The sequence below is a fragment of the Cynocephalus volans genome, chromosome 2, assembly GCF_027409185.1.
Source record: "Cynocephalus volans isolate mCynVol1 chromosome 2, mCynVol1.pri, whole genome shotgun sequence".
NCBI lineage: Eukaryota > Metazoa > Chordata > Mammalia > Dermoptera > Cynocephalidae > Cynocephalus > Cynocephalus volans.
Genome location: NC_084461.1, coordinates 220,313,578 through 220,340,255, shown reverse-complemented (window position 1 = coordinate 220,340,255; position 26,678 = coordinate 220,313,578). Strand labels below are relative to the sequence as shown.

The 26,678-nt window shown below is 40.8% G+C and overlaps 1 protein-coding gene across 2 annotated transcripts; it reads right to left on the bottom strand.

The window, feature by feature from the left end:
* Positions 1 to 200: 200 nt before the first annotated feature.
* Positions 201 to 24,615, bottom strand: VSTM2A (V-set and transmembrane domain containing 2A). Of its 2 annotated transcripts, none has more exons than XM_063088078.1 (5): positions 24,537 to 24,615; positions 22,509 to 22,675; positions 21,689 to 21,739; positions 18,445 to 18,781; positions 201 to 289 (listed from the first exon to the last, which is right to left on the bottom strand). In XM_063088078.1, the coding sequence occupies exons 1-5, from the start codon at positions 24,613 to 24,615 to the stop codon at positions 201 to 203; spliced, it is 723 nt and encodes a 240-aa protein (XP_062944148.1). The 2 variants fall into 2 exon arrangements, with proteins under 2 accessions (XP_062944148.1, XP_062944149.1); XM_063088079.1 differs by lacking the exon at positions 201 to 289 and adding an exon at positions 335 to 411.
* Between the last annotated feature and the right edge of the window lie 2,063 nt (positions 24,616 to 26,678).

Below are 26,678 nucleotides of genomic sequence, written 5' to 3'. Positions count from 1 at the left end.
TCAGTGAGATGATTTTAGTTGCCAAAAGAAAAGGAAAAAAAAAAAAAAAATAGATCTTGCTATTAGAAAATGTCCTATCACTTCACACTAATTCTCTTGAAATAAAAGATCAGTGATTTGCCAAAGAAAACATTATCAACTAAGCGTGTGACAGCCTCTTCGTTTATGCTTCTGGAAGCAGGAGCTCCTTGTGTAGGTAACTAGAGTACAGTGGGTGCAGAGTGGTGCTTGGAGTTTAGGGTCAACTTTGCTGTCCGCTCCGTAGATTTTACAGGCGATTTGCTCTTTGCTTTAAGAAGAGAAAGTGATATTGGAAAAAAGTCAGCACTTTAGATTAAAGCAAAGCACCCTTCACAAAGCCACAAACAAGAAGCAGGACAGAAAGTCCATGGCTTGTAGCTATCCTCGCACCTGCGGAAGAAGTTATAAGATATTCGCTCATCTTGAAGATTTCCAATGCTCCTTATTAGGCTGTTTTAAACACATACACATATATATTTAATTAGCTCGCCAGCTTGGCTCTGGTGCCCATGTGTGTCTTGGCATGCACTGCAAACAACAACACATACAAAGCATTTCAGTCCCAGGAAGGTGGCGTTGCTTGTCTCGTCTGTTTGCACACAATGCCATCCCGAGCTTGGGAACGCTGAGAGGGACACATTCTCAAATACCTTTCCCTCAAGGAATTCCTGGAGGATCCTTTCCCTATAGTCATGCAGCTGTTCCTATCCTGGTACCTAAAGACAGGCCCCCTGTTTCGCTACCTACCGCACGAGCACAAAGCACAGGAGATAGAACAGAAACCGGGAGGGGAGCTTCTCAAGGACGCGAGCGCGTGCTCTGGGGTGTGTGCGTTTGGGTATTTACTTCTAGAGTGAGATCTTTCTCAATTTTTTATTCTTGAAATCTGAGGAACATTTAGTCCTGTCAAGAATTGGAAAATCTTGAAAGAGCTTTAAGACTACCCAAGGGAAAGAATTAAATTGTATTCTTGCATTTTTTCCATATATTTAATCCAATAAGCTTCTTGCTGCAAATGATGTATTAATATCTTTATTAGGAGAAAACGAATGTGTATCAAGACTCAAAGCTCTTTTTTCTCTCTCTTTTTACTGGAGAAAGGTTAAAGGGTTTGAAGGAGGTAAGGGTGGGGAAATTCAGTCTATTGAATATTTCAGTTAAATCATGTTTAGGTCTATGTTGGCAATGACAGAAATTGTGGCAGAACTCCCTGGTCTCAAAAAGTCACTGTAGAATAAATATTTGGGGCTTCTCAAGTGGCCATTTCGTACACTCACATTACTGTTTTCCTGCCAGGTTACTTTAGTGTTGCCACCGATAGGCCTTTTTGATAGATGGGCTATATATTTAATGCAAACTCTCCTCAAAGAAACTTAATGACTGAAGACCCAGAGGTTAGCGGTGGTTCTCTGGAGAGTGCTCCTTTACTCAAGCTGGGTGACAAGGCTGAGAAGTGCAGAGTGATAGCTCAGTCCATGTGCAGCTTCCAGTACACAGACCATGTAAGGAAAATATGCACGATCGGTGTAGCACCACTAACATCAGAGCTTTCCAAAACAAAACACGTGCTCTTGTGATCTTTAGAAGAGAGATTCTTTAACAGAAATTTATTTAATGGGGGGGGAAACAACAGAAATAAATACATAGCTCCCTAAAATAGCCAATTGTGCTTGATTTGACACAAAATATCTCTGGTCTTGAATACAAGTTTAAAAAATGCTAAAAGCAATAAAGCTAGGTAAAATGATGCACTCTTTAAAAAATGTGTTTTGTGAAATAAAGTCTGCAGCATGGGCATTGCAGATGGGCTCAAACATACTTAAACTGCCCCTTCCCAGTTCATCAGCCTCTGTAGGGAACACCCGACCCCATCATCCCTGAGAGATATCAAGGGGACAGCTGCTCCGTTTCGATCCAACATTTCCTATTATGTCCAATATGTACAAGTTAAAGCATAATTCACATGAGTGTCATAACTGGAAAGAAACCCAATTGTACACTGTAAAGGATATTTTAAGGCTACTAAAGGTTTGACTGCCATAAATATGCTATATACCCTTACGACAGAGTACTTTTTTTTTTCAGATTGTACTCATTCATCCACTCTAGGATGAATTACTAGTCTATTTTTAGTTAAATAAATTTTTTTTTTTCTGTCAGGACAATTATAGAGATGTTTTTTCCTGTATAGTAAGTTGTATAGCAAATCTGTACTGTCATCAAAGCATGGATTGTTTTCCTCTTCTTTTGGTTTTATACTTAAATCTTAAATGAAGAGATACATACTCCTTTATCTTTGTGGGCCCAAAGCCTGTTAGGCAGTGAAATTTGAAAATTTAATACGCTGTATTTTGTCCTATGCAAGTTTAACAAATAATCACCACAGTCACTTTCATTCAGATTTAAACTATTTGCACAAACATTATTGTTTATCAAACACAATATAGTTTATTCTATGGAAATATATCTTTTAAAATTTTCTTTTTGTGAAAAGCAAACTTTGGAAAGTCATCATGCTCTGTTCTCATTTTTACAAATAGAACAAATAGCATTTTACGCTTGTGAGATGATGAGAGCCAGGATCGCCACCAGGAGCCCTGAGTTCTAATGTCCCCTGCCGCCACGCACTTCTGAGGTGTCACATAAGGGACTTCTATGTTTTCTAAAATGAGTCTGAGAAGTGTTCGTGGTTTTTTTTTTAAATGTTAGTATGCTGGACATTGTCGCCTATTTTGTTTTGTTTGGTTTCATTTTCGCTCTGCCTGGGTCAAGCAAGATAACCTGCTGTCCCCCTAAATATGACCATACATTTAAGCCACTATTGCATACAGATAACCTGCTGTCCACTGCATCTGTTTCCTCCAGCCATTTGTGATCTCTCCCTTCTGGAGTTTGGCAGCATTTTGGTCTTGCTCTTCTATGGCCCTCACCTGGCCTACATTGCTTCTAATTCATTGCATTCATACCTTATCTCACTGACGACACTATCAGCTTATTAAAAGGAAAGAATACAATTTTAAAAGTTACTCTCAATGTCTAAAACAAAGCCTCGAGAGTTTTAAAATTTTGCCCCAACAGAAGAAGAAAGAGAGATGCTATGATCTGAATTATATGAGGAAAATGCACTAGGGTCCTGCTGAGATGAAGGGTGGTCTGATAGGACCTGGAGATTCCTCTTGGGCTCAGAATGCCATTTCGTGATCTACCTCGACTTCTGTCTAATAATGGTGACTTTCATTTGTTTTAATGCTTCGAGATTTTCATAGTACTCTCTCAGCTATAACTCCCCATGTCTCTGTAAGACAGCGTAGGTGTTTTCTCCATTTTGTGGAAGGGTATGAAAAGTCTTGCTAGAAGTCTAAGGACTGCAGGAACTTCGTTTCCATTTCTCACCCTTTTCACTCCTCATGCAATAGCTAGGTGGGTATCACCTTCATCGAGATGCGGACAAGCATCCATTTCTCAAGAGAGTATAACAGATGATAGCCTGACCAAGCAGAAGTATGGAAAAAGCTTCAAAGATATTATCTTAACTATCATTATTATTTCAGAGAATAACAAAAGTCTCATATATTTCTCTTCTAAAAAAGCAAAATTAAAAACCACAGCACAGTAGTGGAGACTTTGGCACACTCAGCTGTCAGGCCAGAAATGCTCTGCTGCTTGACAGCCCTTGGTGCGTGCTCTGTCATCACAGCTGTGCTGTCCTGCACGTCTTTAGAGGGGCGCTGTCATGGAGAGGTGCACCTTCGCCACCTCATGTGATTGAGCACAGCCTCCCAGACTGCAGCCATAGCAGCTGTCCTACCTCCTTCCCCACCCCTCGCCTCTCTTATCCTCTGCCGGCTGGCAGAACGTAGCTCCCTTCCAGTACCTTCCTTTTTAGACTTTCATCTGCACTACCATGTCTCCCCTGTGTCTCCGATCATTAGTCTGGAAGACCCTGGGCATACTTAGCAATGCCGCATCCCTCCTCTTGCTCACATGAATCTCCAAAATGACTAGAATGTATTGGAAATCTGCCATGTGTCAGACAACATGCAGGAGGCACTCTGCACACATCATGTTAGTCCTCTCAGCAACCTTGCGCAGTGGACACACAGGTCAGGAGAGTGTGACTCGGTTGTGAGAAGTCGTGCACCCTGGGTCACATGGCCAATGGGGAGGACAGCAAAGATGACACAGGAAGGGGAAACGGTGGGACAGCCAGCTCCACGCAGAGCAGCGCCTGCAAGTGGTGTTCCTCAAGGAGCCCACACCTGCTACACCAAGAGGTGAAGCTACTATTTGAATGTGTACAATCTTTCCAGAGAAAATGCACTGGTCATAACACGCTTTAGAGAAAAACTTATTTGATATAAAACTTAACTTTTCCCCAACTCTGAACTGATAAATATTAGATATAAAAACACCATCAACCTCTTAATTTTCCTAAACATTAATAATAAGTAAAGTTTGTTTTGCTCTTTATAATGTAGCAACTGTCTTATAACTGTATTTTGAACTTTTCATACTATGGACTTTGAGAGCTTAAAGCTTCCTCTGAATTCATTTAAATATTGGAGGAAAGATTCTATTGATTGTTCAAAGTGTCATTATTAGTTAGTGACAGGGAGGGAATGAAACCAGAGCTCTTGGCTACCAGGAAAAATCACAAGAAGAGGGTGTATAATTCAAATAACTAACTGGAGAGTGGAGACAGTTACCTAAACAATTTATCTCATGCGAATTTTACAAGCTCGCTAAATATCAATTTTCTCTTGGCTTTGAATATTTTCTGATGAATTCATTTCCCCTGTGAATATTACTTTTAGTTGGTTTAGATATGGGACACATTCACCATTCAGGGCATCTGTCTGCAGCTCTAGGCATGAGTTTTAACAGGCTTTTCTCTTCTTTTTCTTCTGATTTGAGTATCTAATGAAATCAAAAGAAGGAAGTAAAAGAAAGAAAACAATTTCTTTCCCCTGTGGCTCCACAGTCTGACTTCAGATCTTTGCTTTTTAAAAGTAAATAGTAGTGATACTCATTAGATGAACAAACCTAAACATGGAAATCCTCCACGAGTAAAGGTACCAACAGGAAATTAATTTTTGTCTGTGAAGAGGTCCAGCTTAAAAAGAATCGAGTGTCCATTACAGCTCTCAGGACAGATGGCGCCTTTGACACTCTCTTTTCTTACAGATGCCAGCTTTAAGAAATGTAAATAGCTGTGCGAGAAAATGTGAGTTAGCTTAATGCAATTTTTATTCAGGCTTGCACATACTAAATCACTAATTAAGGGGAAAGATCAAATAATAGGATGATTTAAGCCTATAATTTTTTGAGAAGAATATCTTTTCACTAGAATTCTTATGAATCCAGTGCCAATTTCTTCCAGAAATTCATTTTTTAAAAGAAATGTGCTTCATTTTGACTTAATACATAAGTTGCCTATTTTATTGTGCCCTGGCATGTGGGCAGCAGCTGTATAAATTTCCTTTCTTGCTTTTCTTTAGTCAGCAAATTTACAGCTCTATTCTAGTTACAAGGCCTCTTACTCTAGCAGAAGGAAAAAGTGCACTTGCTCATGAACCTGAGATCTAAATGACAAGGTGTGCGGGCAGTACCCCATGCACCATAGAATGTTCCAGACTCTTCTCTTGCTTACAGCCAGTCACTCACTGTAGCCTTTCAGGGCTTCTACCTTCTGCAGTTAACTCGAGGATGCACACATAAAAGTAATGCTGGCTCCCTCCTGCTAAGGCCATAGTATATTTTAAAATACCACATTTTTATTGTAACTCACCCATCCAAGTACGAACTAATCTTGTCCAGACAGAATCATGCTGAGGATAGAAACAGCTAACGTTTTCTGAACACTTATTACTACTTTACCTCTGGCCATGATCTCGTGAGGTTGTAATAATCATTTTATTGATGGGAACTGAAAGGGGCTATGTAACTTGTTCAAGTTTGCTCAGCTAGGAGGTGGTCTGCTGAGACCCCCATCTAGTTTCTGTTTGACTCTAGAACTGAGATACTACAAATTAACTGGCATCATAATTTCATCTGGCAACTCTTCATACCTGAAAACTCTATATTTTCCTAATTCTGCCTACTAAAAACATGTAGAAATATGAGTAGCTTTGACAAAATAGAAGGGAGAACAATATAAATTGGTAGGAAAACAAATAGAATGCTTTCAAAGAATGAAGTTTTGATACCAAATGTGTTTAGAAGCTGCTTTAATGCATAAATAAGAGTCATTTATAATTAGCACTACATTTACTGTTGTACAAATAAATGCTGCTAATATGCTTGAAACTATTTGCTCACTGAGTGTAAGTATGCTTCTTGCATGTATGCTTTCATTTTTAATTAGTGAACTCTTTATTTGTAATGCAAAGGTAGATATTAACCCAGACTCTTTGAATGATCACAAATTCCAAATTAGGAATTCCAGAAGTGGTTTTGTTGCACTGCTGATATTGAATGATGCTGAATTTGACTAAGGGTTTAAATAAGACATTCAGGTTGGAGAATGAAATAGAGGAAATTGTGAGGACGACTGGCATCAACATGGGAAGGCCTCCTGGTGAGGGACTGTGTACCCAGAGTGAGCATTTACCCCAGAGCAGTGCAGAGGGCTTGCCCCGAATTAGGAAGCTGGTGCCAGTGCAGTACTAAGAGGCCAGGGACGTGGATTTTCACACCACCTGAGTCGAGGAAGTGGGGTCAGTTCTGCTAAATATTTAAGCAACAGCTCCCCAACTAGTAAAGTAAGGAATATTTCTTCTCATCCCTATTGTTTTTGCATGTTGTTGCAGACCCCCCCATCTCCAGTGCCATCAGAGAAAAACTCATCAAAGAAGGAGAAAAATCTCGTATTTTAAAATAAATGGCAACTGAGGAACTCAGACTTTAAAAACAGAAGGATAAGAAAGAGAAGGAAAGACACACAGCTGTGGATACGCAGTTTCTATTCCCATATATCCTCTTACATAAATTGAAAAGTAAAGATACACCATAATTTATAAATACAGTAATCTGCCTTAATTAATAAATTAATTCTTATTGTTTAGCAATGTTTGATTTTGAGGGAGAAATTATTTGAGGAATAATGTCAACAGGACAAAAAAAAATCAACTATATAGCCTCAGAAAATATACTTGTTTTAACATAGGAAGATGTCCTGATTTTACCCATGTATTTTCCAAGTTTGAGCCAATGGTTTTATGCTTTTCATTAATCCAGCTATTTCAAAATTTTCAGAATTAGAATGTTTTATAAATTATCTTCATAACAGAAATGATCTTCTTAGCTATCAGCATTAAGTAATTAGAAATATTTAAAGCAAGATTTTAAAAATTCATATCCTGTTTATCAAGGCATGCAAATGATAGGACAGAGGTAAGCTCTTGTAAGGAACTGTTCATCAAACTTCCTAGGCAGAATTTGTCATTAAATGTCATTTTAAATAAGTTAATATTATTGTTGTCATAAGTACAAATGAGGGATGGTCCGGTGTTATTTTCCAGCCTTCTCTGACCATTCCTACAAAAGCAGTCTGGGGTGGTTTTCTCAGAGACTGACCAAATTACATAAAGATTCATGTACACTCTTATCAGTGGCACCGTCTTCATAAGTGTTTTGCACTGCACATAAACCAAAACATATTTTAAATCCCTAAACATTAATTTAATTCTAATTACCTGCTAAGTACAGTACTAGGTACTGCAATAACATCAAAAGCATCAAGGCACAGTTTGTATGTTCAAAATCCTTATAAAGTGAGTTTTTACATTTTAAAGGTTTTTTTTCTATTTAGTGGTTGTGATTCTGCTGCTTGCTCCCTAAATGTAGCATTTTCAAATTAACTATTCACAAAGCTACAAGTGTGAAAATTGCTTTCACAGCATATAAATTTGTTTAATCAGAAAAATTAAAAATAAAGCATTTTATAAATGGCTGAAGAAGATGCTGCAGAGGATGTGTCTATAACATAAGACATCCAAATAAAGCAATAAAAAAGTTGATCTCATAATAGACCCCTCATTGCAAAGTGGTTGATACCTTTATATTTTGAAATTAGAGTATCCGATGACATTATCTCATCTTCATTAAAATGTTTATGTCTGTGAATATAACACAATTGCTTAATTTAATTTCATCTTTGATATTTTTTATTTTCTCAATAGCCTCATAGTTGTCAGCTACATGGAATGAGAAATCTTAACTCCTAGCTTTTACAGTTTGCTTTAATTCAGACCCCTATATCGGGTCTGTTTTGTACATAAAAGATTCTGAATTCATACAAAATGCTCTCTCAGCATCTCTTTTGAAGCAGTACTATTAAGTAAAGCACAGTTGTTATTTATAAATCTTCCTTTGCATCGATTTCCATCTTGCTCCCATGAGGACACATTGCTCCACACTTCTGACTCCCTTTGAACTGGGGGCTGTGTGGGTCACACCTGTTAGAGGACGGATGAGGGCAAGGTATCTTATTTATGGATTTTTATATGTGCTTGATGTATTTCATCGATATGAATTCATCAAGATCATGCTCATTTGTTTAAAAAACAGAAAGAACAATTTGATGGTCAGATTTTCCACCCAACCCTGGGAAATAAGATATAATAAGATATAATGTTCCTAATGTTAATGCTACTAGCAATTTTTGAGTGTGCCACTTTCATCACAGCACATTTGTGCATACATGTGAACATGTATTACACACATGTGCATGTATACACACATGTACATGGATGTATATAGGGTACTTCAAAAAAGTTCATGGAAAGATTAGTATTATCTTTTAATTCTGTTTTTCCACAGACTTTTGAAATACCATTATATTTTAAATTTTGTCATGAGCTCCATTATCACACAACACCATTACTTTACTTTGCTTCTCTCTGTTTATGTGTTGAATATATTTCATATGTTTCCTAATTTATTTTCTGTCTCATGAGCTGCCTGCCTGTCACTGGCCCATTTTTAACTTTGGAAATTTTTAAATAATGTTTTTTATTTTTCTCATAACAAAGTAATAAATTATCATTGTATAAATGTTATAATACAAACAAAATAATAAAAATTTTAAAATTATATTTTATCTTGGCATCTGCTGTATATTTTCATATATTTTGTTCTTGTTATTTTTCTAGGCACATAGCTTAGATTAATTTGAAGTTTTGTATATTATCTTTTTTCACTTTAAAGTTTGGTAGCCTATACTTTTTCATGTTATATTGCTCCTAATTGAGTCTTTTCTAATGTTAGTAAACATTGCTTAAAAACATGCTTCTAGAAGCTGCTTATAATACTGTATGTTTTAGCACATTCACTAGGTAACTTCCCTACATTTGGTCATTTGTGTATTTCCAGTTATATGAAAAATTCTGTGATAAACATCACTGTTCACAGGTCTGTGTCTGACTCACTACTGATCTCCTTGGAATTTCCTCCCAGAAGTATAATTTCAGGGACAAACAGGCAGCACAGTCTGAAGCCCTGTGACTGGTCTCTCCTGCCAAGTTTCCCTTCAGAAGGGAAGCAGCAATTTACCTTGCAAGTGATAATGCATCAGAGAGCCTGACTCACTGCACCTGGATATTTGATGATTCAAAAAATATTTGCCAAGATTATATCTGTCAAACTTAAAAAAAAACATGACTAGAGATTTTAACTGGGACTGCATCAAATCTATAAAATACTTCTGAAAAACGCAACATATTATAGTACTGAGACTGGCCATCCACACAGATGGCATGTTTGCTCTTTCATTCAAACCTAAACTCTTTCACTAAACTGTTCTGGTGGCCTTCATATTTATACTACCTATTTATTATTCTCTTTAAAAAAACTGTATATATTATATCTTTTTCTTGTTGCTACTATTGAAGATTGTGTATTATACCCCAAATATTTTCTATTTGGGTATTGCTGTTGTATAGAGAATTGACTTAAGTTTGTACAGTTATCTTGTCTTTATTTACATTACATAATTACTTCTGTTATCTTTATGTGATTTGGAGTGGGATATATAGTCAGAGCATCTATAAATATTGACATTTTTACTTCTTTTCCTAAGAATTAGACACAAAAATGTCCTTTTCTCTTGCTTCAGTTTTTAGTTAAATTTGATTTGCTTAAACCAATGTTTTAAATTATTTATAGTAAATGTTATTTTCATTTGTAAATTTTTTTGTAACTTTAAACCTTAAAGCCTAAGGCCTTGGAATTTATGCTAATCTTCCTATACTTGATTTTTCTTTTCTGCTTAGCTCTTTAATCAGAGTTCATTTAGATATATATTGTAAATTGTGATAATATGTTTCCTTTTGGCATTTATTAATTAAATAAACCCTCCTCTAATTGTTGTGTTTTAAATTCATCAGCTATTATACTATTTTATATAATTTTAGAGCTATCCAATCTTCTTTCTATTTCCTTTAATCTCTATTCATTTCTATGTTGCTTTATTATCCTTTTAAATCATAGTTATTTAATAATGTATTTCATATCTGGTAAGTAAAGAGGAAGAGAATAAACAGTAGCTGAGCTCATACACGTGCTAGGTTTATTCTGATGTAATATGATGTTTAAAATCCATTATCTCTCTAAATGCTGAAAATGACCCTGGAGGATCAATATTATCATATCAATTTATAAATAAGGACTCTGAGGTTCAAAGAGATTTTGTGAGCAGCTCATTCAAAGTGACAGGCTGGTGCACAGCAAATCTAGGAATCAAATCTGCATCTATCTGGTATCACAAACTGTGACATTTTCATCATTGACTTCTACTCCCATTTTATTTCTCTCAATTTAAGGCATTAAAAAATATTCTTACTTGTTTATATCTTTAGATGTATCTCTAATTACTTCGTGACTTTAAAAATTCTTTTTTGAAAGCTTGAATTTAATTAAGATAACAGCCAGTTTGTATAATTATGGCTTCCAAATACATGTTGTTTCTTCAGGTCATACAGTCTAAATTCTTAAAAATCCTCTTGAATTTTGCTGTATTTTGCAATAAGGATCTAGTTACAACCTTGGGCAAGACAGCTTGTGGCTAATATGTTATGGGTATACAGAGGAAAATTTATCATCAATTAATGGCAATGTGACAGGAGAATAAAAAAGAATGCCCTGAAATTATAAATAGCGAGACATAAGCTGAAGACCTAGTCTTCTTTCCCTGAGTCCTCACCTCCACACACCCAGCGAGGAAAACATTTGCTCTGGAACCAGGTGGTGTAGACCATTTGCTCCCATCACTTCATTACTGCTGCTGCTAATAATAGTAATAATAATATAAAAGCACATGCAGTAATAGTCATAGTGATACAGCAACTAGTTACCATTTATTGAGTGTTCATTAAGGGCCAAGCCCTGTACAAATACAATTTCACTTGATCCTCAAAATTCTGTAAGGATTGCACTATAGCTCTCATTGGAGAAGTGAGGAGACAGACACATACAGCTATGAGTGATGGAGCAAGATACCACCTGCTTTCCTCTCTAACTACTGAACAGGCAGAAGCTGAGCAGAAGGACCGAGGGGTCTCTCCCTGTTCCTTTATGCTCCTTTGCTGCAATGAATGCACTGATGTCAGACTCTCAGTGGCAGACGTGGGCCTTGGGAAAAGCGCCCTTGCCCTTCCTTTCTCTTTTAGGGTGTGTGTTACTCTGACCAAAAAAGCGGAGTCTTTCCTGCAACCCCTCAACCCTTTGGTCACCTCTCCAGGAAGCTGCTCCCATGGTAGCTTCCTGAAACCCCAAGGACCATGACGTCATTTGAGACAAGAACTTAGAACATTGACAAAGTCTGCTTTGTGTCTCCACAATTACAGAGGACTCAGTAGTTGCAAGTGAACCCTCATGCAGCCAGTCAGGAAGCAAAAAGCCCTCCCAGCCTGCAGATGGGCCTTGGCCCAGCTAGTTACTGAATTTTAATGAGTAAAGTTAAATATGGTTTGCAGGAGAATTTAATCAGTATAGACGCTTAAGCTACATAATTCTGGTTCAAACACAGTTCTAGCAGATTCCTTGTCCTATGTTATCTGAATCATTGACTCAAATCTATTTTTCATTTTATTCATAGACACTTGATTTACATAGTAGTCATTTCATTGATAGAATTACAATGATCAAATTAATTTAACCTGTGTAAACAGCCAAGTTGGGTCATTTAAACAAAATCAACTTTAAGGTCTGAATTACATGATTGGCTGTCTACATCAAATCTGCACACCATTCACTCATGTATTAAACCAGGGAAATGATCTCCCTGCCCCTCAGCTCCTCATCTCCCTCCTGGAAACAGCTTTGAAATTCTGTTTTAAGATCATTCCTGCTGAATGTGGCCACTTTTGGAAAGCTGCCGTGTTTATCAGCCACAGAGGGGCCTCTCAGTGAGCTCCTGGCTTCTGGCAGCTGTAGCAGCAGCTGCCTCTCAACACTCAGGTTCATGTCATGGTGAAAACACAAGAATCATACTTTGGAGTTCATAGAATCAGCATTCCTGCCGGGCAACTACAGACTCCACACGTGGGGACACAACTACAACCTTAACCATGGCCAGTTTTCTTACAAATACCAGCTGTTGATCACAGGAGTGAAGAGAACAGTTTCACCAAAGTATAGCCCAACACTGGAAAAAATAATAGCAAAAGAACAGAGTCTCTAGAAAAGTATTTTGCAGCACGACACAGACATGCACACACACATAAATGAACATATCTCACAGTAAGTGACAGAAAACATTTTTTTCTCAACTAGGAAAACTTTTTAAAGCTAATGCTGATAATTTACTGAGCACAAAAATGCCCATCTCTGGTTCTACACTCAGAGATTCTGATCCAGTCGGTGCCGAGTGCGTTCCTGAAAGAAGAATTTTTAACAAGCTCCCTTGTGAGTCTGGCATAAATCTGCACTGCTCACTTTGAGAAACCTGGATTTGGAGCCTTGATCAGTTTTGTAAAATAATAGCCAGTTTATGAAAACATAATTATATGAAAAAGAAGATAAAAGCATGAGCTCCACTTGTTCTGGGCACTTAGAGGAGTCTGAATGCAAGTTGTCATATTTGTAGCCAAGAAGTTCTAGTTAGGGTGATCAAGCATCGTAGTTTGCCTAAGACATTCTGAGGTTTCCCAGAATGTGGGACTTTGAGCACTAAAAGGAGGAAATTACTACAATACAAGGAATAATAAGGACTTCAAAGAAAGTGTAACAACCTGGATGAGGCAACAACCAATTCTGACTAAGAGAACAGGAGAAAGCTCTATACAGAAATTTGCATTTGAGTAGGGACTCGGCAAACAGGAAAAGGAAAGACCCATGGAAAGAAAGCAGCATTTGCAAGGTCATAGAGGTAAAAAGTACCTAAAAGTGTGCAGGAAATACCAAGCAGGGAGATTAAGTGTGAAGATGAGGAACTCAGAAAAAACAGGGCTGGAAATCAGACTGAAAAAATTAGTGGTGGAACCTTGGAAATAGTAATGATTTAATACATGTTCTGTTGTGATATGTTCCTTGTATTAAAGCAGATAAACTATTAGGAGCTATCAGAATAGATGGAGAAAGTGAAGAGAGACTGTGCTGAGGATGAAATCAGTGTTGGTGGAACAGAAGAGGTGGTTTTTCAAGGATATCTTAGGGAGATGATTACTGGGACTGAATGACTAATTTAGTGTGGCAACCCACAAACAGAAAAAATAAGGACGTTTTCAAGGTTTTCTCAAGACCCGTGATTGTGATGATGTTATTAAGAATTTGGGAATACAAGAGGAAGAATGCTTCTTTCTGGTGAGAAAGCTAAGGTAATAGATCAGTTTTAAATCTTTGAGTTTTAGGTGCCTGATCTGTGTATCTATTGTTGTGACGCAAACCACCCTGAAACTCCATGTCCTCAAAAGGACAATTGATTATTGTCTCTTGCTCTGGTGTATGGTCTGGGCTCAGCTGGACAGGGCTTTCTTGGGATGCAATGAGGTAGCAGCTGGGGCTGGGTAGGTTGGATGTCCCAGGCGGTTTCCTAACTCACATGTCCCATGCCTGTTTGGGCTTCACTTGGTAAGGTGGTCCCCAGGTAGCTGCACTTGTTATATGGTGGCTGGCTTCCAGGAGGTGGCAGCAAAAGCTGCCAGTACCCTTGAAGATGAGGTGTGGCACTGGCAAAACTTCACTTCTTCAGAACTTCTTGGTCAAGTGGCCACAGACCAGCCCACTGTCAAGGGGAAGGAAATAGGGTCCCCATCTCAGTGAGTGGAGTGTCAACAAGGTGCAGTCACAGTGCTTGTAGTACCCACATGTGGAGGTGTTTTGGGGACAACAACGAAGCCAAGTCCGGATCTCCAGAAAGAAATCAGAAATAGAAACGTGAATGGAAAATTTTTCTAAGGAAAATAAGCAGTCAACAGCCCGGAAATGAATGAGAAGATCAGGGAGTTGAGAATGGGGGAAAAACCACTACATTTAAGAGAGGAATTAAAAAAAGATAAGTCAACAAAGGAGAGAGGAGAATGCTAGGAAACCAGCCAGAGAAGACAAGAGCGAAGGAGCGATGGGGACATGTGCTGGAAGGAGAAGACAGAAGATGGGCACTGGAGTTCAGGAGACACCGGTGACTAGCTGGAGAGTATTGGCAGGGGCGTTGACAAGGGAGGGAGGCTTCTGGGGGCCGAGAGGAGCGCCCCTGGCGGCGGCCGGCGGCAGTAGCCGTGCACCCCGCAGTCGCCTGGCCGGGCCGGTGTGGAGGGGCGCGGGAGCAGCAAGCTGTTCCACAGTTTGATGTGCCTGCCTGTCAGGGGGATCAGTGCAAGAGAACGGAGACAGAGACAACAAAGGCGGCACTGGGAGAGGCGTCTCTGGAGGAACTGGACGAGGCAGGAAGCAACAAGCGGGGAGGTTCAGTGCATGGAGGGACGGGGTGCAGTGAAGAGCCCAAGCGCCTCTCCATCCTGGGAGGGATCCTGTGATTTCCCACGTCCAGCTCTATCTGAGTCCTCTGTCCTCTCCGAAAGGTCCTTCTTTTCCCTCTCTGCTTGCACAAACTCTCCCTGTCGTTCAAGTCCCTTCTTCCAGGGTGCCCTCCCTGATTCCACAGCTGGAATTGGGACGCCCCCCCGCCCAGAGCATCTAGACAACGTTTCTTCAACCTCTAAGTCCATGCATTGCTTTCCCTGTACATCACAGGTATTGCCATTTTCTCTTCCTTTTTATACTTTTTGTAAATAGAGAAACAACAACCGCAACAACAAAAAACAGCAATCAAAAACATATTTGATATGAACAGCGCTGGTCATGGGTACTCAAAGCTGGAGAGGGGTCAAAAAAGTTGGATATGGGAAACTGGAGGGATCGCAACAGCCAAGTTCTGTGCATGTGTTCGCCTAACCCCTTTTTCAGTATTTGGTTCTAGTTGTTGATTATAGAATGAAGGAAGTATTAAAATAATCTAAAAAGTGAAGAATTTATAATGTATTTATAATTTATGAAAGAATTCATAAAGATAAAAAAAGTTTTAAGCAGGAGGGGAACAGCTCACTGACTTTTGGAAAAATATGGGACTAGCCGTATTAAATAATGGTTAAATCTCCACTTATCTTGTGGTATGGTAATAGACTATCTTTTTCCATCTTCTTTTTCATTGGAAATTTCTGCTTTAGAAAAACTGGTTAAATTAATTGTGACAATTTGAAGATTTTTTTATAAAGTTATTTTCAGCTAATACTTTTCCTTTATAGAGACACAGAAACTCTGACAGAAAGATAGTACAAATTAAGAGTGGAATGTTTCAGTCAACTAATTTAGTCAACTAAGTCATAGATTATGGCAAAAATAAAAGGCCAAATAGACCAGGAATTTGTAACACAGGTTGATATTACCATGTTATATACCGTAGATGAAGAATGCCTGTTTTTATCAAACAATAAAAAATAAAAGGCTAATAGCTCTTGGCCTGTAAAACTAAGATTTTAATTTTTGTACCTTTATCATGTCTTACCATAAATAGGATAACAAAAGAAAAAGCAAGATAAATGAAATTCACAAATATTTTGTTTTCTCACACACTAACATATAAATTCCTTAGGGAGAGAAAATGTGTCTTGCAGTTTTCAGTCCCTATAGGGATGGGAGGTGAGTGAATGAAATATGGATATTGAAATAAACTTTATTTAAATATAATCTAAAAATTGTAAAGCAAAATTATAAATCAGGATATGGGTATTACAGTGAATATAATATATAAATATCTACCGCAGATACTGCATCCTATACAATAATTGTGCAAGCAGGAAACTAACATGTAAGTAGAATGGGTGGCTGGGCCTCCCTAATTTGTGAAATAGAAATTAGAAAGTGTTGGTAAAAGTACATCAAATGTTTTCCAGTACTCCCGTAAAAAAATAGAAATCAAGTATTTTGAAATATTTCAGATTAGTCTTTGCTACAAGCAGATCATTTTTGTGAAAAAGGCATTTAATAAATATAGGCTTCCATGAGTCAGCATTTCTTCTCTCATCTCTCTCTGAACTCTAGAATAAGCAATTTTGTACCTAAGAGCAAGGCTGGTAGTGGGATGAAGAATGAATAGAAATTTTTATTTGAGAATTGTTACAAGATATCTAGAATTTATCATTTAGGTCCAATCACAGTGCTAAGAAAGACATATTAAAATAAAATACAGAGATGTTTTTAGAGTACATAATTTAATCCAAAAAGTTAAGAAAATATCCTAGAAAGAGAGAACACTTCAGTCTATACTTAGAATCTTTTATTTGGAATAGATAATCCTTTTGACTTTATGCCACAGAACAGATTTATGATATCCAGCTTGGAATATTCTAAGTAGGCTAATAATTTCACGTCCTCATTTGGAGTTCTCACTAATCAGGTTGTAAATTGTTTGCTGAGGCTGCTCTGTGACTTTGCATGTAGTGTCTGGCTTCTCTTGATCGTGTGAAGGAAGACGGGGCAAACCTCCAAAGACTTTAAATCCTTCTCAAATAATGGCTACAAAATTGTAACTAAGGTGTGTGTGTGTGTGTGTGTGTGTGTGTGTGTGTGTGTGTGTGTGTGTGTGTGTGTGTGTGTGTGTGTGTGTGTGTGTGTGTGTGTGTGTGTATCCATAGACACACATATTCTAGCTATGTTGGTTTTATCCTTTAATTTGGGAAACAGAAGAGGTGATAAAGAGAGAATAAGAAACACAAATTGGACTTCAGAGAGGCTAAGCCATCTATTCATCAGATTGACAAAAACTGCCACCACCGAGGCATGCTGGGAGAATTGCTTATCTACATTTAGAGGCGGTGCAAACTCACTGGACCCTAAGCCAAGTACCCTACAAATCTACAAATCACATGTGCTAGGACGTAAAGCATAAGGAGAAAACATATGTTGGCATATGTTATTTTAAAAGCATTGTTTACAAGTGAGGACTTAAAGGAATATATATGATGTTTAGAGATATATATATACACACATGTATTTATATATAAACAAGTATATATTTTATCATGATTTCTAGGGGAGATATATATATATATATGTATATGTATATATGAGATGAGATTTTTAAAATTTAATGGCTGAAGAGACCTTAAATATTAGCAATATCATTTTCTATTACCCATAGTAGCATCAATAATTCTTCAATGATAAAATTTAAAGGGAAAAACTTGCAGAAGGATAAATTCAGTATTTTTGTGCTCGCTTCATGGCCAGGCATTTGGGAAAGTCAGGCGGGGGTGGTGTAGGGTGCTACTGACTCCGGGAAGCTTTCTCTGACATCCAGGTTAAGACTCAGTGGGTCTCCACTGGCCGAACGGTTGCGTAAATTGAGGCCATGCAGAACAGCTCTAACTTGCACAGCCGCCTGGGGACCGTGTGACTAAGTCTCTCACCCGGGAGGGCGCGTGGACAGGTGGGCCTCATGCCCGCGCCACCTACTGCGCACCCCCACCTCCTCCCGCTTCCGCCACCACTGCACCGCAGCCCTCGGGCGCTCCCCTGCAAATCCAGAACCCTGAGAGAGAGTCCCGCTCACAGCTACAGCTCGCTCACAACGCCGATGCTATGGCCTGTCTCTTTCCTTTGCATTTTGATTAAGTGAAAGCTCTTAAATTGGGTTATTATCGATACATAATCTGCAGAGAAAATGGACATGCATTTGCAGTGTAAGCACCGCTGCGTGGTATACTGTCCTCACAGTGTGTGCACACAGGAAGATCGCAGCAGCAGAGGCAGCTCTGGGTCCCCGGGTGGGTGGCAGCGCCTGTGCTCCCGGGGACCCCTCCCATCCCCGCTGAACTAGGTCTCCACCTGCCCAGCCCCCACGCACGAATCTGTCTGCTCTATTCCACTGACCTTCCGGGGGAGGGCTCGTGGGTGGTTAAACGAAAGGCTCAAAGCGGGTTTCCATACCTGAGTGTGGACTCTGTCTGGGGACTTCGGCGGCCGCCCGCGGGCTGGAGGTGGGGTGCGTCCGCTGTCCGGCCGGGCTGTGCACGGCGCCCGCAGCCGCGGCCGAGGCGTTCCTGCGCGGCTTGGCGTCCTGCAGCCACATGGGCGAGGCCTCGAAGGCCTGCATCCTCCGCGCGTGGCTGCTGGCGCTGACCTTCAGGTAGGCCTGGGCCTTGTGCTCTTGCAGCTCGCCGTAATTGGCGTCGGTCACCCTGCACTCGTACAAGCCTTCATCCTTTTTCCTCACTTTGGAAATCTGAAGCTTGTGGGAGATGTCATTGCCTTGGACTTTCACTGTCTGAAAAATTCCAGGTGAAAAAATAAAGTGCCACATCAGTGATTTTGTGCCCATTCTTTACGGTGAGCTTGCTAGTGTAGGAAAATTGAAGTCTTAATGGCCTCATGGTCACAGTCAAGAAGCTTTTTATTGTCTTAACGTCAGATCTGAAGCTCTTATTTATCCTAGTCTACTAATAAGTGGATTCACTGACTCGGAGGATAATTAGTTCAGTCCAGCCAGTGCCACATGCCGTTAGCCACACCGCCCCCATCTCCCAGGTTCCAGTAGCAAGTCTGTCATTTTGCCAACATGGGACTGGCCTCTGCCTGTTTAACCCTGTTGAACAAAACACAAACCAAGCAGGCCAACTCCGTAGTTAATACAGCCTCTCTCCTTCACTGTAAACCCTCAGCTCTGAGAGATCACAAAAATATTTTGTTGGTCATAACAGTTTAAGTGAGAATGTACTTTTATCCCCACATTGCAATGACTACTAAAGAGACTGTTAAAATAGACTTGGATATTAACTATTTTTCTTCTCAAATTATTGATTCAGTCTTGCCTATAGTTATGGGGTGGCAGGGCTGAGGGTGCAGATTAATGTCACCTGAAGTCTTATGACTCAGAGTATATACCCCCACAGGAACATGAGATCCATCAGTTATACACTGATCTGATTTTCAAAATTAAAATTGGCTTTCTTATTTCTCCTAATAATTTTTATTCCAGATTAATAGCAAGATCACATATCTAATATATAAAATATTAGATAAATATATAATTCTCCATTATATATAGCATATGACATGTACATATCTATAAGCACCTTTATAAGAATAGTTAGATTTGATATATATCACATGTTATCCATGATTGACAGAATGATAGATTTCATAAGACATGCGGAATTTAAAAGTTTGGTTGATCTCAAAAGACAGAGAAAAGAAGTGAAGGAGGCAGAATGCTACTTATTCTAATGGCCATTGCACTTTCAAATGGCCATAAATAATGAAGAAACACTGAGAGGTGTTCATCTGTTTTTTACATACAGGGGTGCATATACAAATAGTTTTCAACATTTGAACCAATACTATAAATATGTATTTATGCATATGCAAAATTACATACAAATATAATAATACTATAAAATAATGGACATCAATGGTTTCACATATATTTTGGAATGTTTGTGAAACCATTTTCAAAAGGCACTTCAAAAAGTTTGTGGAAAAGTGGAATTAAAAGATAATACAAATCTTTCCATCAACGTTTGGAAGACCCCTCATGTTATTATTATTATCCCATTTTACAGTTGAGTAAACTGAGGCTTAGTGGGTTTGGGTCAGCGATTTGTAACACTGACTGTACATTAGAATCATCTGGGGAATGTTAAACAATACTCTCACTTGGTTTAATGCAAAAACATCAAGTCTGCATCTCTAGGAGGTGGAACTCATTTCAGTATTTTGTACAAGCTGGACAGAATTCTTCATTAATAATTGCTGATTCAGGACTTATCTTCAAGGTCACACAGTGGAGGAACTGGGAGCAAACTTCTTTCTGTCTCAGCTTGTATCTAGGACTCTTTTCAGCTTGCTAGACTTTATGAACTACTGGCATTAGGTTGTGTTGTATAGCTGCTTTATGCATCCGTAGGTTAGAGTGTCTGAGGCTGCTTTTGTTACTGGTCTTCAGATGACGTGGGCATGAGTGAAGGGTGAAAAACAGTCAACAAGCAATCTATCTAATTATATGTGTATGTGAAAAATAGAATATTTAAGAAAAGCATTGTTAATTGAGTTTACCAATAAAGCTTTCTAATATTGTATAAAAACAAGTTTCTGTGATATAAGAATAATGGAAATTGAAATATTCTACAAAGTCAGTGGTCTTAGGAGTTATAAACTGGAATTTCTAGTTTATATTTTATCTTTGTTTGATATTTTTTCCATGTTGAGATTATGCATTTTGATCACAGAATTTGATTGTGCACAATACATTTTTACACTTTTAGTTATAAAGTAACCTCAGTCTAAAACCAGTTCATGCTTCATTTATTCAAAATAAAGGCCCTGTTAAAATGCAGGTCATCAAAATTTAGATTCCTAAAAACAGATAATAACAATATATTTATGCTTAGCAGATTTCCTACTTTTGTATTATATAACTGTTACCTTACTAGTAATGAAAACTTGTTTACTATTTGTCAAGTTAAGCAATACTATTAGTAGAAATGATTCTACGTGGCTTCCTTTGAGGTATAGTAAAGAAAAAATAAGACTTTCATTTTCCCCCTTATTTTACTCACAATTACAACTTTATATTTTCAATAGGTTAACCTCCACTAATAATGGTTTTATATTGATACTGGCTTTTGTTTTTATATTTATGCGATTTTGAACATGGACCTTAGAAATACATCGCATGCATTATGAATGACACTCAAAATTGAGTTGTCTTATTTCATTGCAATTTCAACATGCCATTGGATGCTTTACTTTTTCTCCCTAGGACGATTTTGTGTGTTAATGTTTTACTTTCTATTAAGGGATAATTATTTCTATAACTTTGAAAGGCTATTAGCATTGCGGCCTTTTCTACTTACAGTTATGTAACTGTTAAAAGGAGCAAGAAGAAAAAAATGTCACCCAACCTCTTTGGATGGCAAAATGACTCTCTAGGTAATTGTTTATTTACATGTTTAAAATATATAATTTTATGTATGGTCTCTCAATTTGCTTCCATTTGTATTCACCTAATGAGGTCAAAAGAAACACCCGGCTCTCGTCCTGCGTTTGCAAAACTGCCCTTTTCTGGGAGTCAATGAAGAAGCTTTAAGACCTGACGCGTGTTGACCGACGTCGCCTGGCCCCGCAGGCCGCCGACTCAGCGCGCGCCCCCTGCCGCCCGTCCCGTGACACTCACGCTGATCTTGGTCCCGTCGTTGTCCGGGTCTCTGTCGGGTAAGAGCTCCACCTGCGGGACGAGAAGGCACACGCTCGCGCTCGCCGGGACCCTCGAGTCGCGCCCAGCCCTCGTGGTCGCGCTGAAAAGCTTTAGTTGGGGTGATCTGGTCCCGGCCGCTCCCGGGAGGCGGGTCGGGTGTCGCTGGCGGTCCCCTCGGGGCGGGAGCGCGGACCCCGGGAGGGTCAGGACCGACGCGGGTGGGCGGAAGTTTTCGGGGACGAGCTCCTGCGTCCCTGCCCGGGCCGCCGTGTGTCCCGCCCGGGGTCTCTTCTACACACTGCCTCCCTCTCTCCCCGCTGGCCCCGCCACCTCTTCTCCTCTCTCGGTCCCCACCTCCTGTCCCCTCCCTCCCTCTGCGCCCTTCTCTCTCTCTCTGCGGGCCGTGGGGGAGGGGACGGAGACCTCCGCGATTACCCACCCTCACCCCACCATCCGGGAAAGGGGACAGCGAGTGTGAATGTCCCGGGATGTGTCAACACCGCAGTGCCGTCCTGGGCATCTCAGCAATGACGCACACCCAGGGGAGGAGGCTATTCCCAGTTTTAACCGGGAAACCCTTGACCTCAGACTTCCTCTTAGGCTTTAAGTCAGCGCCTCCAGGACACGTCCTGCTCACTCACTGGCGTCCCTGGGCGTCGCTCACCGCAAAAGAGCCTGGAGGCTCCCTGGGGAGCCCAGGCACCATCTTGGGCCCGGGGCCCTGGCGGGACAACCAGGGGACCAGATGAGTGAGTGGGACAGACGCAGGGGGCTTTGCGGGCGACAGGGACTCTGCTACCTGAGCGCCAGCCACCTCGGCCCCGGGCTCCAGGTCCTCGGGTCCCCGCAGGAACCACCACTGGATTTCCAGGTACACCGAAGCGGAGCCGCTCTGGAAGGCGCAGGACATCTCCACATTCTGCCCCTCGGTCGCCGTCACGTTCCGCGGAAACTCGGTAAATTTTGCTGCAAAACAGCAACAGATATTCCTTTTGGAATATCTACACCAGTCTGGCCAGCGTGTCCTTCCTTGAAAGCTCGCTACGGTTTTCTTGGACTTAAAAAAAAAAAAAAAAAAAAAAAAAAAAAACCAACAAAATCCCTGCATGACATCCCCTACTTTGCCTGGTTCCCCAGTCCCCTTCCTTCGCCTCTTTCCTGTCTTATTTTTGGTATCATGCCTAAATCACTCTGTTGTTGATCAAGTCCAGATAACGGGAAGGTTAACAAGCCTGCCAATAACTCTCTCTCTTGGCCAAGCTGCCCACAGTTAGATCAAAATACCTCTCGTCAGATTGCAGTATTCTGCAAAACTTACTGAGCGATTCGCTCACTGAGGGACAATTTAGGCAGTCTGTCAAACTGATATATGAGGGGAGCCTCTTGCCTTTAAGTTTCTAAACAATCTATGACTAACCGGATATTTCACATAACAGAGTGGATCATGATTATCTGTCAAAATGCATATTCCTGATGTATCAGAACAGTTATTAGCAGCCGCAGTGACACAAGTTGCACGCATTCTAGGCTGTGCATATTTCTTTCTCTCCAAATTAACCTTTACTTATTCCTATCAAGCCACTGTAAGGTAAATTGCCATACATCTTGGGATGTAACAATCACACATCAGTTTAGATTAACGATTATTTGAAATCACTACAGAGTTTTACCCCCCAAGCCTTTTCATTACCAGTCTCGACACTGCTAGTTTACAATATTCATGGAGCCAGGATGAAACTCATGAAAATAAAATGTTTCCTTCCTCCTAAAGACATTTCTTGAACATGGAATGCTCTTACCTTGTTAACAACATGATCGTTCTTATCTTATCTAAGGGGCACTTTGCAAAGAGCAGGTGGTTCCCTAAAAGTAGTCTTGGCTGGTGGAAGTGCACAGCCACCATGCACACTTATGGAGAGGAGGATCGAGGGACTGCAGGAGTGATTTTGGGTGGATGCACTTTCCCCCACTTTTTATAGAGAGACTATCAGAATCTCTTTTCAAAATTTTGTGAAATACCAAGATGATCTCTAGTAAAATGGAACTGTATTTATACTTAAAGGAAATGGGAGCTATTAAAGAGGCGTTCCGATCTGAAAAGGACTTTTCTGTTCAAGCTGGAGGGAGGAGTGTGGTATTTCTGCTTGCAGAAGTGATGCAGTCTTCTGGCAGCAGAGATGTGATCTGTTCGTGGTGCTGAAACGAACACTGCAGCCTGCGAAGTCCTGAACAACTGGATTGAGCAGGCTGCCGCTGCTTGCAATGCAAGTCGTGCCTTTTCAGCGGGCCCTCAGAGGAATCTCTCCTTTGATAAACACACATGCAAACGAAGCCACATGGACCCAGAAAAGGGGGACTCCAAACCCAGTCTGCCCACCCAGGGAAGGAGGACTGGCAGTGGAAAGTCGCCCATATCCTGCTCAGTGTTTGTTTGTGATGCTTATGTATGCATGAGTGGCTACCCTGTGCATGCACACAGATGGAAAGTGTGCGCGCACACACACACACATCTCTGTGTTTGTGCTCATCGAGGAACACACCTCACTGTCAGGCACCGACTAGATTTTTTCCTCAAGCCTAGCTTGCCCCCAATCTAATAAACTTTAAAGAAAAATGCCAGACAGAACAGTATTCATACAATGTAAACCCACTGTCACTTTGCTAGGAATCTCAGTACATCTGCCTGTCCATTCTTTGAACGTAGGGAACACACACACACACACACACACACACACACACACACACACACACTCTCTCTCTCTCTCTCTCTCTCTCTCTCTCTCTCTCTCGCTCAAGCAAACGTGTTTGCCATTGAGCACAGACTTACCTTGAGAAGAAAGCCCTTGTTGCACATATAAAACAGAAAAGAAAACAAATCCAACAGACGCCAAAAAGATCCCCATCATTCCCCAAAGGGAGGGGGTCACATCGGTGGAGTAACAGCCGAAAAGCCCCGAGGAAGGCAATGCGAAGGTGTCAGAGGCAGTCTCAGAGCTCGGGGCGCGGCGCCGCGCACATCCTGCTGCTGGCCCGGCGAGGACTGGCGCTGGGGACGGCGCACCGGGGTGCGCGAGGCTTCCGAGGCCTCGAGCCGGAGCCGGGCTCGCACGCTGGGCAGCGCGTCCGCCGCTCGGCTGCTCGCCGCCGCCTGAGCCCGCCCCACGTCAGCCCCGCGCGGGCTCGCGCTCGCCGCCCTCCCCCAGCAGCGAGCCCGCCCGGGAGCGGGGAGCGGGGAGCGGGGAGCGGGCGCGGGGGCGGGCGGGGACCTCGCCGGGCTCGCCGCGCCGCAACTTTCCCTCTAATGGCTGCGAGGACGCCTTAACTCTGTGCGCGCTGGACGGCTCCGCACCTGCGGGGCGCCCCGGGCGCGGCGGCTCCGGCCGCGGTCCCCCTGTGCAGAGCGGCAGCCTCTCTCCTTCTCCGGGTCGCTTTCCCCCCCACATCGGCTGAAGGCGGCTGATCCTCGGCGGATCCGGTGGCTGGCTCGGTGCTCACGAGGACAATACGGTGGCAGGACTGCGGCGTTGGCGGGGCCGGGAGCGAGGGGTTTGAGGAGGAGGTCGGGGCTAGGGAGGAACGGGATGGGGTGGAAGAGACTGCCGGGGGGCGACGAGCACGGCCATTTGAGGGAAACGTCGCTTAACCGGTCGTTAGCTGCCCTAACGAGGATGATCACATGCTCTCACTTCACACGACTGTGTTGCTGCACAGCCTCCAGTGGAAGACACGCAGCTCGCGCAGGCACCATGTCACCCCAGCTGGCAGATGGAGAAGACGAAAAGTACCAAAAGTCACGTACTGAGAGAATTTTCCAGAAAGAAAAGCCCACCATATTATATTTATTTTATTTATTTTTTTAAATGCACATACCCCCACCTGCCTTGCCTCCATCCCACACTATCTTGGAGTGGGGGAGGGGTTTTAAATACCATTAAGGTCTTCCTTGCATGGTTTGTTTTTGTTTTGTTTATTTGCTTCTTTTTTTTTTTGCATAACACAAATATTATGTAACGTGCTCTGGGATCATATGAATAAGGACTATTATTTTAGGCACAAAAGTACAGTAAGTTTTAGATTTGGAACAAATCCAGTTATCTGCCTTGGTGAAGGTTTGAGATGTATGTTCTATTTTTTAACTAGAATCTGAACAACGGCATATTTCACACTGAAGACTATTTGTCCTTATAAAATCAAACTATTGGCCAGTGAATTTAAATCTTTTTGTCAAAATTAAAATCATTAGCCATCTGTGCAGAGTAGAAATTCTTCATGCTGTTATTGTTTCTATGCAACTATACGACAAATCTTCAGTATTAGTTGGAAATACGGGTTAGTCTTAACGATGCTGTCAGAAGGCTAATGCAGTATGTGTATTTTCATTTTACAGATAAAGAATTTGTAGTTGGCTAATGCCTTTACTGGCCAGAAAAAATTAACCTTAACATAGCTGTGAGATTTTTAAACCACTCATCTTCTGCTGAATGTAGCAGTAACTTAAAAGATGAGAAAACTAAGACGTGATAACTTCATAAGAATATTATTTCTTTCCTGAAGATATATTTATTTTTCACTGCGGGTAGAGGCAGAATATGAGATTTAGAGACAGACATGGGGGATATCTTACATCTGCTCATGTTTAGGCCAACTAGAGTCTATATTCTTGTACTCAGCAAAGGATTTTGAAGTTTGTCATTCCGGGGAAAGAAGTCTCTTTATGTTCAAACACTCTCTCATGGAGAATGTGCTCAGAACAGAGAAACACAATTCAAGTTAACACACCTACGCCATATGAAGTATTGTTTAAAATCCACAAAACAAGGCTCTGCAGGTATTAGATACTCAGAAATTGATCATCTCCAGCTTTAAATGTTATGCCTAACAGGATATGCTCAATGCGATAACAGAATTTTGGGTCAAGGTTATCTCCTGTTAGAACAATTTTCAATACAAAGAAAAAGGCATCGATTTT

Coding starts and splice junctions, on each gene's coding strand:
- VSTM2A (XM_063088078.1), bottom strand. CDS start 24,615: ATGATGGGGATCTTTTTGGCGTCTGTTGGATTTGTTTTCTTTTCTGTT. Junction 21,740..22,508: donor CCGAGGTGGCTGGCGCTCAG/GTAGCAGAGTCC, acceptor CTCGTCCCGCAG/GTGGAGCTCTTACCCGACAG. Junction 18,782..21,688: donor ACGACGGGACCAAGATCAGC/GTGAGTGTCACG, acceptor GGAATTTTTCAG/ACAGTGAAAGTCCAAGGCAA.